Genomic DNA, 12601 nt, shown 5'->3' on the forward strand with positions numbered 1-12601 from the left:
GCCCTCAAGCTGGTGTCTCCCCTGGGGGATGCCCGTAATGAGGGTACTGCGAGTTTTGGCTCTGAATCAGCCACCTTTGCCTTTCCTGGCTTTATCAGAATTTGATCGTTTTTGATCGTTTTATGCTCTGTCCCCTCGCGGGAGCACAGCGCTGGGCGGGCGCTGCCTGATGCCGGGCAGGGACTGGGGGGGCAGGATTTGGGGCAGCCCCCATGATGTGGGGGTGTCGGGTGTAGAGGGGCGTCCCGCTGCACGCTTGACAGGGGGCGCTGCGGCGCGGGCCGGCTCGGCCCCGCCCCTCATCCCGCCCCCTGCTGGGCGGGGTGTGCGTGCGGCCCTAAAGGCGGCGGGCGGCGGCGGGCGGCCTGGGCGGGCGATGTGGCGGCGGCGGCGGGCGCGGGGCGGCGGGGGCGGGCGGTGGTGGCCGGTGTCGCTGCTGGTGCTGGTGCTGGTGGCGTCGCTGCCGACGGCGCGGCCCGGCGGGCTGTACTCGGCTGCGGACCCTTTGGAGCTGCTGGGGAGCGGGGCGGAGGGGCAACTGCTGGGCTCCTCCAGCGCTTGGGCTGTCGAGTTCTTCGCCTCCTGGTGCGGGCACTGCGTCCACTTCGCGCCCACATGGCGAGCGCTGGCCCACGACATCCGCGGTGAGTTCCCTGCCGGCTGCCCCTCTTTCCCCCCTTCCCTGTGTTCCCCCTTCCCCACCTCTCTGCGCGCCCCAACAGCGCCCCCAACCCCCCCCCGTGCCCTTGTTTTCCCACTCTTGTATCCCTGTCTCTGTCTTCTCCCATCAGCACCCCCTAAATCTGCTGTGTCTCTGCCTCTCTGTCCCCATCAGCACCCTTAAATTCCCTATGCATCGTTGTCTGTTCTCCTATCAGGATCCATAAATCCTCCTTGTGCCCCAGCCCCCACCCCGATCAGTGCTCCTAAGTCCCTCCTGCGTCCTTGTCCCATCCTCCTCCTCTCCATCAGCACTCCAAAATCCTCCCTGCATCCTTAGTCCCATCAGCACCCCTGCATCCCCTCTGCACCCTCCCCTTCAGCACCCCTCAACCCCCCCGCCTTACCCTCCATCAGCACCCCGAAGTCCCCCTGCATCCATGCGCAAGTCTCCCTGGAGCATCATCTCTTTGGGAAGGCCCAGGCCCCCTATGATACCCAGGCTTACCCCCCACAATGGCTAGGCCTGGCTTAAGAGCATCGCTGGAGCCCTTTTGGCTGGGAGAAGCTCAGGCTGAGCCGGCCTCAGTCGTGGGGGTCCTACTGCCCCCCCTAGGCCCCCCTTAGCCCCACTTCTCCCCAGTGCCTGCAGGGAGAGGCTGACAGGGCACTGGGGATGGATGCTGATCCCAACTGGTTTATTCCTGGCTTTGACCTTGATGCTTGGCCTGGCTGGTGCCCAGCCCTGCTCAGGGACACACACGCTAGACCCCTCACCCTGCTGGGGCTCCTCCTGCCTCCCCCGGCATCCCTGGACACGCGCAGCTTCCCCCTGTTATTGCAGTAATTGATATAGCGCGGTCAGTGGTGGGTGAGTCAGGGCACTGGCCAGGGCAGGCGTCCCGTCCCTCCAAGGGGATGCCGTTCCTCCCTGGGGATGCCGTCAGCGCTCCCCAACGTGGCAGGATGTGAGGAATGGGGTGCGCACCCGGGCCCTGCGGCGTAACACCGGCTCTTCTGGTCCCTCTCCAAAATGGGGTCCCCCCAGGGCTCTCTGCTCCAGAGGCTGGACCACAGATGGGGTGCCCGTGGAGGCAGGGTGGGGGAGCCACTGCTGTGCCCCTCGGCATCCTCGCTGCCATTCCCACGGGTGGATTTTCACAGGAGTGGGCTGGGCAGGGAGGATGCCGGGGTGACCCACAGGCACCACGTGCCGATGAGTCCTGGAGCGTGCCCGCCTCCTGGCAGCAGGGCTGGGCACCAGCCTCCTGTGCCGCTGGTGCTGGGGCAGCGGGAAACGGCTCGTCTGCCTCGTCACCTGTGACACAGGACAGTGCCAGCAGTCCCAAGGCTTCTGCCCAGGGCAGCACGAGCTCCATCCTGTGCCAGTGCCACGTGCTTCCCCATCCTGCTCAAAGGGGAGGTTGAGAGTTCTCAGCTTTGTGTTCTTATTAAGGAGCCATTTCAAAACTTTTCTCTCTGTTTTGCTGTTGGCTTTCAAAGTCCACTGCTTGAAATGCCTCACAGAATCACAGAATGTCAGGGATTGGAATGGACCTCGAAAGGTCATCCAGTCCAATCCCTCTGCTAGAGCAGGAACACCCAGATGAGGTTACGCAGGAAGGCGTCCAGGCGGGTTTTGAATGTCTCCAGGGAAGGAGACTCCACAACCTCCCTGGGCAACCTGTTCCAGTGCTCCGTCCCCTTCATCTCTGTTTTACCCCAGGGACCTGCTGGTCCTCCCCGGGGAGGCAGCAGGGGAACGGATGCTCGGCACCTGGACGAGCTCCGCCACGCTGCCGCAGCCGCTGGTTATCGACCATGCCCTCAGCCTGGAGTGAGGCAGGCTGGAGCTGTGTTTCCTGCTGTCCCCAGCCGTGGTTAGCTGTCCCTCCCCTGCTCCTGGCACCTCTTCCCGCCGGGGCAGCGGCTTGGCAGGCAGAACCAGCCGGGCAGGCAGCCGCGGGCAGAGCTGCCTGCGCCCGGGTGCTGGGGAGGGCTGGGTGTGCAGAGCCTGTCCCGCCTCGCACGGCTTTCCCCACGCATGGAAAGTAGGGTGCCAAACACAGACCGCGGCTTTGGGTATTTGGGGCTTGGAAACCATCAGTTGGTCTCCTGCGAAGGGCGAGGTTTTTTGGGGCTGGGAGGAGCCAGTGCAGCGGGAGGTCCCCACTGTGGTTTTGGGGAGCCAGGGCGGTTTTTGGGGCTGCAGAGGGGCTGAGCTGTGCTGACTGGAGGTTTAGGTTGGATATCAGGAAAAATTTCTTCAGGGAAAGGGCTGTTGGGCATTGGAACAGGCTGCCCAGGGCAGTGGTGGAGTCACCATCCCTGGAGGGGTTGAACAGACACGTAGGTGAGGTTCTCAGGGACGTGGGTTAGTGCTAGTGTTGGGTTAATGGTTGTACTGGATGACCTTGAGGGTCTCTTGCAACCAAAATGATTCTGTGATTCTGTCCCCGCAGAGTGGCGGCCTGCGGTGATGCTGGCAGCCCTCGACTGTGCCGACGAGGCCAACCAGCAAGTGTGCTCCAATTTTGGGATAACTGGCTTCCCCACGCTGAAGGTAAGGGCTGTGCGTGCCAGCACCCCGTTTTCACCATGCTGTGCCTCTTGGCCTGTCCCTCTCTTGCTCAATTTGATCAACAGTGCTGTTGCACTAAAATATTCCCTTTGAGGCTTTGCAGGCTGGAGCTGTTCCATCCTTCCCCAAAACATAACTGTGGCCGGGCTGCAGCCAGTACAACCGCTGTGCGATGTAGCAACAAGGAGGGGGAAAAACAAAATGTGGCTTCGTTGTGAAATGTAGAGGCTAGATCTTTCCTAGGACAGGGGAGACCTGAACTAGAAGCTCCCGGGAAAGGCTGCTGCAGGGCAGAGGGCGGCTGCCCGCAGGGGTTTTGGAGGAGGGCGCAGGGATGCTGCGGGAGGTTGCCCAGGGCTCTCCTGGGAGCCTCCTGCGGTGGCTGGCAAGGTGCCGTCCCTCCTGCTGGGCCCGTGCCCGGCCCCTTAGCTGTGTCAATCCTGCCGTTCTGCAGCGTTTCCTACTGCAAACAAAGCCTCACTCCAACATAAGCAATAAAGCTGAAATGCTTCAGGTGTGAAAGCTGGGATCACCTTGAGAGGGACCGGGGAGGTTAACATGCCCTCAGTCCTGGCTTACAGGCTTAGCCCAGGGTTGGGTCAGATTTAGGGGTTTGCCAGGCAGGTTGGCTTGTGCCCCAGCCCTGCACCAGGGTCTCTCTGAGCACCCACTGCCTGTGGGACATCAACCAAAACATCATCTAGGGCAGGGAGGCGTGTGCTCATGTGGCGATACCAAGAAGTCACTCGCTTCGCATCGCCTGTCCCAGCCAAACACCTTGTGCAAACAGCCTGTATCCCCAGCCCAACCTGGAAAGCAAACACCTGCCTGACGCAACCCGGCTGCACCATGGGCACTGCAACCAGCGCGGGAGGCCAGGAATGGGGGAAAAAAAACCTTTTCGCACTTTGTGAGAGCAGAGAGACAGCGGTTTGCAGGAGTGGGGAGTTCCCAGCTGCCTCTCTGGGAGCCGTGGAAACACCTGTCCTGCTGCCTGCTGGTGATCAGCCCTTGGCTGGATGTCCCCCCGCTACAGGGACACCCCATGAGATGGGTCCGTGGCCAGGAGCTCCCCCTGCAGTGGGTCAGCGTGCTGTAACATCATGGGGAATCTGAGGCAGGGCCAGTCTAGGGGAGCCTCAGCCTGCAGGGCCATGCTGCGTGCCTGTCCCGTCCAAATGCTCTCATTCCAGCTTCTTCCCCACAAGTGATTTTTTTTTTTTTCCCTTTCAGTTCTTCAAAGCTTTTAGCAAGAAGACAGCGGATGGCATAAGGATTACCAGTGAGTATTGGAGCCACAGGGGCTTTTTACCCTGGATGTGAATGTCCCTGCTGCCCACACCCCCCACATGTGGGACCTTGGAGGGCCCAGAGCAGGCAGCTCAGAGCAGCTCCCCTTGGCTCAGCCCATGGCACCGGTGTCCCCAGGACTGACCCGTTGTCATCCTGTCCCCCCACAGATCCCAGTGCCACCGTTGAGGACCTGCGCCACGCCATCATCACCAACCTGGAGCAGAGCCGGGAGGCCTGGCCGCCTGCCTGTCCTCCGCTGGAGCCGGCAAGGTGGGAGCGGCGTGGTGGGGGGTGGTGTGATGGGGGGGCAGCTCCGGCAGCCCCCATGCCACAGAGAGCAAGTTGCTGGGGAAAATCTGAGCCAAAAAGGAGCACAGAGCAGCTGCTGCATCACCCATCTCCCAGGAGATGCAGATGAACTGCTAAGGCTGGAGCCATTTATGTGGCCTGGTTGAGAATGGGTCATGTTGTTACATCTCCTAATGAACCTGCTCATCAGCCTTAATTAGAGTGAGTGGTGCCAGGGACATGGCACTGCCACGCTGTGCTGAGTGAGGCCGCTGCCTTTAGCAGCTTTTTCCTGCCCCGAGGAAGGGTTTTCTTGATTCAGTACTAACTTGTTGGGGTCTGAGTTGTCTTTTCTGGACACAGGTGATTGCTCCCCTGTCCCGAGGCGGGGAACATTTGGCTTTCCCAAAGTGGTGGTCAAGCTGTACACATACTTCAGGTCTCCAGCGCCTTCATGTCCTAGCCAAGAATCCAATGGTCCCGGTTCGAGTCCATTACTGTTTGTTCCCCTGGGCAAGTGTGCAGCTCCCTCCGGCCCTGCCTGGGCTTTGTTTTCTGCCTCCTTGGCTGGCCCCGGTGGGTTTTCTCAGAAACCTGTGAAGTGGAGCAGAAAATTGGGCTGGAAACTTCAACGGGGAGGAGTTGCCCACTCAATGGGGCTGAACCCGCCCTGGCGTCTCCTCTGAATCCCTGGGGATGAGGGCTGAGCAACTTTCAGGTGGGAGAGCAGAGCACCAACCGATTCTGAGGCACCCACTGCCATCCCCTTCTCTCTTGCAGCGCAGAGGAGGTTCACAGCTTCTTCCAGAGGAACAAGGACAAGTACCTGGCGCTGATCTTTGAGAACAGCAATTCCTTTGTGGGCAGAGAGGTGGGTACAGCTGCATTTATCCCCTGTTTATCTTGAAGCCCCATGTCTCCGGTGCCAGATAACTCCTGGGCACCTTTGGCAGGGGAGTCCTGCTGCATCCCCAGTGGGGCTGGGGGTTCTGCCACCCCCCGCCCGCTGACCCTGGGACCACTGTGCTTGCAGGTGGCACTGGACATGCTGCAGTACGAGAACGTGGCGGTGAGGAGGGTGCTGAGCAGCGAGGAGGAGCTTGTGAAGAAGTTCGGTGTAACCACCTTCCCCTCTGGCTACCTGCTCTTCCGCAACGGCTCCTTCTCCCGCCTGCCCGTGTGAGTGGGGGACACAGTGGGATGAAATTTGTTACACTGAGGATGGTGAAACACTGGCCCAGGTTGCCCAGGGAGGTGGTGGATGCCCCATCCCTGGAGACATCCCAGGCCAGGCTGGACGGGGCTCTGAGCAACCTGAGCTGGTGAAGATGTCCCTGCTCATGGCAGGGGTGGCACTGGGGGAGCTTTGAAGGTCCCTTCAACCCAAACCATTCTGTGATTCTCCTTCTGTGCAGGCACGCGGAGGCACGTTCCTTCTACACCTACTACCTGCGCACGCTCTTGGGAGTCACCCGTGGCTCCTACAAGCTGAACACAACCATCACCACTTCCAACGAGACCGACATGTTCCAACCAAAGCATGCTGACCGGTCAGACCTCTCCTTCCATCATTCTGGGGCTGCGGGAGGCCGGGGCTGGTGCAGGGAGGAGCTACCATGGCTACGGGGAAAATGGGCTGGGATCCTGCCTTTTCACCTGGGAAAAACCCCAAATGGTGGCTGGGGGTGCAGACTGAGGAGCTGATGGAGCATTGTGTTGTGCTGCCCTCCCCAGCTCCAAGGTGTACATGGCTGACCTGGAGTCCACACTGCACTACTCGCTGCGGGTGGAGGCCGCCCGCCCTGCCAAGCTATCGGGAGCCCAGCTGGCTGCCTTCAAGTGCTACGTGGCACTCCTGGTGAAGGTGAGGAGCTTTCAGTGTTGGGAGAGGAACCTCCTGTGCCTCTGCTGTCGCTATTTATAAGGCGGAATGCAAACGCAGGGTGCAGACCATGTCCCAGCGCTCACAGGTAGCAGAGCGTGGCGGTCTCCGATGCGAGCCCTGTGTCCCAGGGCTCAGCGTAGGGTTGTCCCTGTCTCCACGCAGCTCCAAATCCAGCCCAGGGTCCTGACAGGAGCTGGTGGCTGAAAGCACTTGCTGGAGACTTTCAGACCGTGTCTGGGATGCAAGCAGGGGTGGGCAGAGCAGCTCAGTGCTGGCAGGAGGTGTCGTGTCAAGGCGGTAGATCTTTTCAAAAGAGATGCTGTCGCCCGCTGGGTTGGCAGAGACGATCAGAGGGGTTTGTAGCTCTGATCACCTGACACGGATGCTCAGCTTAGGGAGATGATCTCCTTTGATAGCTCGGCAAAGGGAGTCCCACTCTGAGTCAGGCTCTGGAAGAGCCTAATTTAAGGTTTCCTTTTTTCTCCTCTGTTGGGCTTGGTGAAACTGAAGTGTGTAGGAGCTTTGTGCCAGCAGAAGCAGAGCAGTTTAATTTCCCAGTGCAATGGAGCACGGTGTATGGCTGAGGCTTCCAGCACTGGGGTTGCAGGAGCCCTGTCCCAACCTGGGCTCCTTGGCAAACATTCACCCAGCCATGGCCACTTTCTTTGGTCCTGCCCATGTTAACTGGAGCGTGGGTTGGACTAGATGATCTCCAGAGGTCCCTTCCAACCTCAGCCATTCTGTGATTCTGGAAATCACCCATTGCACCAGCTCCCTGACCAAGGGTGTGAGCTCGCCGAGGTGATGGGGAACAGCAGCAGTTTTATTTGATCAGCTTTTAATTCTCCCTGTGAACCTTCCCCTCGCTGGCCAAGCACCAAATTTGGCAAAGAGGCAAAGCTGTGTCCCCGCTGCGGGCAGGAGGCACCGGTGGGTGCCGATGCTTCCCCAAAGATGCCGAGCCAGTGCTGCCGTTGCCATGCTCATCCACGGGATGGAGCAATGTCCCCAGGATTGTCCCCGGGATTGCTGCCAGCCCAGCAGGGCTCGGGCTGGGGGAGCTCAGTCTTAACTGTTGCCTCCCCAAGAGGTATTTAAGGCAAGGAAATGGGGAGAAAAATCCTAATGTGGCAAGAAGTGGTACCTGGAAAGAAGGATATTGCGTGGCAAAGCCTCCTGCTGAAGGAGGGCTGTGTTTTACAGCAGAAACTTAAGGTCGCAGATGAATCCCCCTGTGAATTTGGGACTCTTGGTGTGATTCCCCACAGCCTGGGGAGAACAGCTCAGGCTTAATAAAACACTCCTTCCTTTTGCTTTGCCATCGCTTTTCCTCTGTACTGCTGTTCTCATCTTCCTCATGGGCTGTTGGTCAGTCCCTCTGTCTGTCTGTCTGTCCGGTGGCAGGTACGGGTGGGCTTCCCCCTCTTCCTGGAGTGCCTGTGCTTTTAAAGTGCTGCTGCTAATCGGCTTTGCGCTGACTTATGGTCAGAGTGGCTTTTTGCCTCCCTCAGACAAGGGACGAGGTTCAGAGCCTGAACACACACACGGGGGCCTCGCCGTGATGGGGGGACACACTGTGATCCCCAGCCCCTCCATGCTGGGCACTGAAACCTTGGTGGGACCATGCTGCCCTCCAGTACCTGCTGCCATTGAGGATACTGGTTCTGCCCAGTGCCCGTCCTGGCGAGCTGGGAGTGCCGATGGGCTGCCCTGCTGTTCAGGGTGGGTCTGGGTTTCCTCACCCCTCTCCCCTCCCTGCAGTACTTCCCCGGGCGCCCCTGCGTGCAGACCTACCTGCAGACCCTGGATGGATGGCTGAGGAACTGGACAGAGCCCGAGCTGCCCCGCAATGCCTTGAAGGAGGCCGTGAAGAACAACAGAGACGTAAGGCACCCGCGGGGACCCCTGCTCTCCAATCCTTACCCGTGCCCTTTTCCCCCTACCCCGTGTTATCCTCCAGTTTCATCACACCATGTCCATCTGTCTGTCCTCCAGGCCTCCCATCCTGCCGTGCTCCCCACCAACATGACCTGGGTGGGCTGCCAGGGCAGTGAACCCCAGTTTCGTGGTTACCCCTGCGGGCTCTGGACTCTCTTCCACCTCCTGACTGTCCAGGCTGCCCAGAGTGGCCCCGACAAAGGTATCAGTGTCCCCAGGGGGATTTGGGGCTCAGGGAGGGGATGTCTGAACAGATTGTGGCATGGGCAGGGCTGCTGTGTGCAAGCAAAGGCTTGTTTGTGGAGAGGGTGAGGGATGCGGAGTCGGGTTGTGAGGGTGTCACCTTGGCCGTAGGACCATGGTGGTGGCACTGCGGGGTCCAGACTCGCCCTTCTGTCTCCCCCAATCCTCTGCCTTCCCCCAGAGCTGCCGCTGGAGGTGCTGAACACCTTGCGCTGCTACGTCCGGCACTTCTTCGGCTGCCGGGACTGTGCCCAGCACTTCGAGGCCATGGCGGCCAAGTCCATGGACCAGGTGGCAGGGCGGGAGGAGTCCGTCCTCTGGCTCTGGTCCCACCACAACAAGGTCAATGCTCGGCTGGCAGGTAAGGTGGCTGCGGGGACGGGAGCAGGGGTGGCTTCCTGAGGGAAAAGGGGAGGTGAGGTGGAGGAGAATCCCTGCTCCTGAGTGAAGCTGGCAAATGGCTGCATTAGGGTATGGCATTGGGGACATCCCTTTGTCATCATCCCTGGTCACAGGGAACAGCAGCTGGTCATGCAGCGTCAGACCACCTCAGAGATGCAGCTGGGTCTTGTGTGCTCCCTGCGGGGAGCTTTCCAAAGCCACAGTGTACCCTTAGGGGACCCTTCCTCCCAGACAGCCACTCCGAATCATGGAATCATTTTGCTTGGAAGAGACCCTCAAGGTCACCAAGTCCAACCATTAACCCAACCCTGCACTAACCCATGTCCCTAAGAACCTCATCTATGTGTCTGTTAAACGCCTTCAGGGATGGTGACTCCACCACTGCCCTGGGCAGCCTGTTCCAATGCCTGACAGCCCTTTCCACAAAGAAATTTTTCCTAATATCCAATCCAAACTTCCCCTCGTGCAACTTGAGGCCATTTCCTCTCACTTTATCACTTGCTACTTGGGAGAAGAGACCAGAAATGTCCCTGTCACCATCCCCAGCTGCTGGATGCTCTGGGTTGCTTACACTGGTACATCAGGAGGGCTGCGTCCCCCGTTCCCTTTAATGCCCTCACTGACTCTGGTCCCTGCAGGAGGTGACACGGAGGATCCCAACTTCCCCAAGCTGCAGTGGCCACCGCCGGACCTATGTCCCCAGTGCCACAAGGAGGAGCGAGGGGTGCACACGTGGGATGAGCCAGCCGTGCTCACCTTCCTCAAGGGGCATTTCTCCCCTGCCAACATCCACCTGGACTACGTCGAGGCTGACCCCATCCCCGGGGAGGGGATAGACACCAGGCTGGGCACTGAGGGCCCACGAGAGGAGCGAGAGAAGGAAGAAGAGGAAAAGGAGACGGAGAGCGAGATGAGGGCTCCAGGGCGTCCGGGCTCCCCCGAGCCGCGCCGCCCCAGCATCGTGCGGCTGAACCCCAAGCTACGGGAGGTGGGCGAGGACATCGTGGACCTGGACTCCTTCAGCGAGCAGCACTTCAAGAGCCAAGCGCTGCGAGCGGCGGCTGGCCGGCGCCGCCGGATCAGCAAACGGGACACCATCGCCCTGCCCCGGGATGCCAGGGTGGGCCGGGAGCGCCGGCGGGCCAATGTCCTGGTCCGGGAGGATGAGGAGGAGGTTGGGGATGGCGTGCAGAGGAGCCCCTGGTTGAAGGTGCTGGGCTTGGGTTTCTCCCGCTTGGACATCAGCCTCTGCGTCGCCCTCTACTTCCTCTCCTCCATGTGCCTCCTGGGCATGTACACCTTCTTCCGTCTGCGCACTCGCGCCCGGAAAGGCCGCCCCAGCTTCCCTGTGGCCTGAGAATGGTTGTGGGGTGCTGGGGGCTGCCCCCCAGGATGGGTGGGCTGCTGCGCTGGGACACCCCTGAGGCAATGTTTTGTTCCCCGGTGGGGAGAGGTTGGGTGCATCCCCTGGGAGCTGCCCTGCTTGCCTCACCCAGGGTGGGGGGCAGAGGGCTCTTTTTTGGGGGAAAAGGGGGTGCTGGAGCATCCTTCTCTTGGGGCACAACACCATGCTTTCAGGAGCTAGGATGCTGGCAGGGGTTCGGATCTCAGCACCTAACTGCCCTCAGGACCTCCCAGCGCTGGGCTGCTTTCAAACGGGGAAGCCCAGTCCAGTGCTGGGGAGCAGCTCTTTGGGATCAAACCACTACTGGGGCAGGAGGATGGGGGTTTAGCCCCCACAAAACACAGGCACTACTGAGCAGGGGGTGGCAGTCATGGGTTCAGCTCCATTTTGCGTGTCCCCCTCTTCAAGACATGGACTGGCCCCCTCCCCACCTTTCCTTGCCCCCTCCCCACTCTGTTGCTTGCTCTCTGCTTGTCTTAGTGGAATAAATTATTTTTGCTGATGCCAGCCCCGCTGTGTCAGCTGGTCCCTGCCATCCCCCCACCCCTGGCTGTCCCCACTCCAGCCTTCCCCCTCACCCTGGGAAGAGCAGTGGTTTGGTTTAAATCCTTGAAATATTTTTAACTGTTATTATTGTACATTTTCTCCTGCTTTTTTGCTTCTGGATGCACCCACAGGTCTCTATGGTTGTGGTGGCTCTTGGTTTGTCCTCAAGTGGGGTGATGGGGAGGGAGCCTGGGGAAGCTGCTGGAAAATAGTTGGCAGGAGCCCTGGATCTGCCGTTTGGTGCTGGCTGTGCCTGTGGTCCAGAGCAGCGAGACACGTGTGAGCATCCCTGCATTCTCCAGGACTGGGACCTCCGCCTGTGCCTGTCCCCGATTTTCTCTGCCCTTTTATCCTTGTTAGGAATCATTAAGGAAAATGGTTGTTTTCCGGGGCTGGGGCCATCTGCTCTCCCAGCGCTGCCTAAATCCCTCTGTAACAAATTCATTGGGATTATGCTGACCCTGCCCTAATCCCGGCCCTTCCCCCCACGCGGGGGATTTAAAAGGATTAGAGCTCGGCCGATAATAAACTTTATTAAGGGGGGGGGTGGTGTGTCAATCCGATTTGGAGCCTTTTTCTTGATATCTTCACTTTGCCCAGGTGGGAGGCAGGATGGGGAAGGAGGGCGAGTGGCTCCACTGCTGCCAGGGCACTGGGAGCTCTGGATGCTCCAGCCCTTCTTCCATCATCCACCCTTGAAATAAATTTTCTTCCTCTGTTTTTCCTCCTCCTTTGGTGTCTGTGCATGCTCACACCTTCATGGGACGTGGGGCTGGCACCCCTGCCCTGCCACCACTGGCCCACTTGCCCTCAGCCATGTTGCTGGGCTGGGTTTTGGTGGTCTCATTCCAGCACAGAGCCTGGGGCTGTGTCCCCCCAGCCCAGTGCCAGTCCTGCCCACCACTGGTGATGGATGGGGAAGGTCTCATCGCCACAGCCCTGCTGCCTCCTTCTTGATTTCCCCAGGGGGTTTATCCCCAACATCAATAACTCCCATGTGCACCCCCTCCCCACCAGCTGCTCCCCTGCCTGGGACCAAGGGCTTGTGATGAGGGGCTGCCTGCGTGTACCCCTGGCCCCAAAATAGCACCAGGGGGGCTGCTGAAGCCGGGGACAGGCTGGTGGATGTGTTAGGGGGTGCAGTAGGTGGGTGCTTTAGGGGGTGCAGGGAATTAGGGCTGTGGAGGGGGGAGCTGCTGGCAGGGGGTTCGCAGGCAGCCGTGGGCAGGGCTGCCCAGATTAGCATCCCCACCAGCCTTACCTGGGAGATTTACAGGGCTGGGGAGCTAAAGCTGCCGTGCATGCAGGAAAAAAGAGAGTCCAGTAAATAGACTTTCCGTAATCCTGTTTGGTGCAGTCC

At 59.9% G+C, this 12601-nt stretch overlaps 1 protein-coding gene across 1 annotated transcript; it reads left to right on the top strand.

Moving 5' to 3' along the window:
• Positions 1-364: 364 nt before the first annotated feature.
• On the top strand, positions 365-11961 carry QSOX1 (quiescin sulfhydryl oxidase 1). Its single transcript, XM_065842589.2, has 12 exons — positions 365-644; positions 3123-3223; positions 4475-4523; positions 4702-4804; positions 5603-5693; positions 5856-6001; positions 6238-6372; positions 6557-6686; positions 8469-8591; positions 8703-8847; positions 9070-9249; positions 9929-11961. Exons 1-12 carry the CDS (start codon positions 377-379, stop codon positions 10645-10647), a joined length of 2190 nt encoding a protein of 729 aa, XP_065698661.2. The 5' UTR covers positions 365-376; the 3' UTR covers positions 10648-11961.
• Positions 11962-12601: the final 640 nt, after the last annotated feature.

Source organism: Patagioenas fasciata, chromosome 6 (assembly GCF_037038585.1).
Source record: "Patagioenas fasciata isolate bPatFas1 chromosome 6, bPatFas1.hap1, whole genome shotgun sequence".
NCBI classification, from domain to species: Eukaryota; Metazoa; Chordata; class Aves; order Columbiformes; family Columbidae; genus Patagioenas; species Patagioenas fasciata.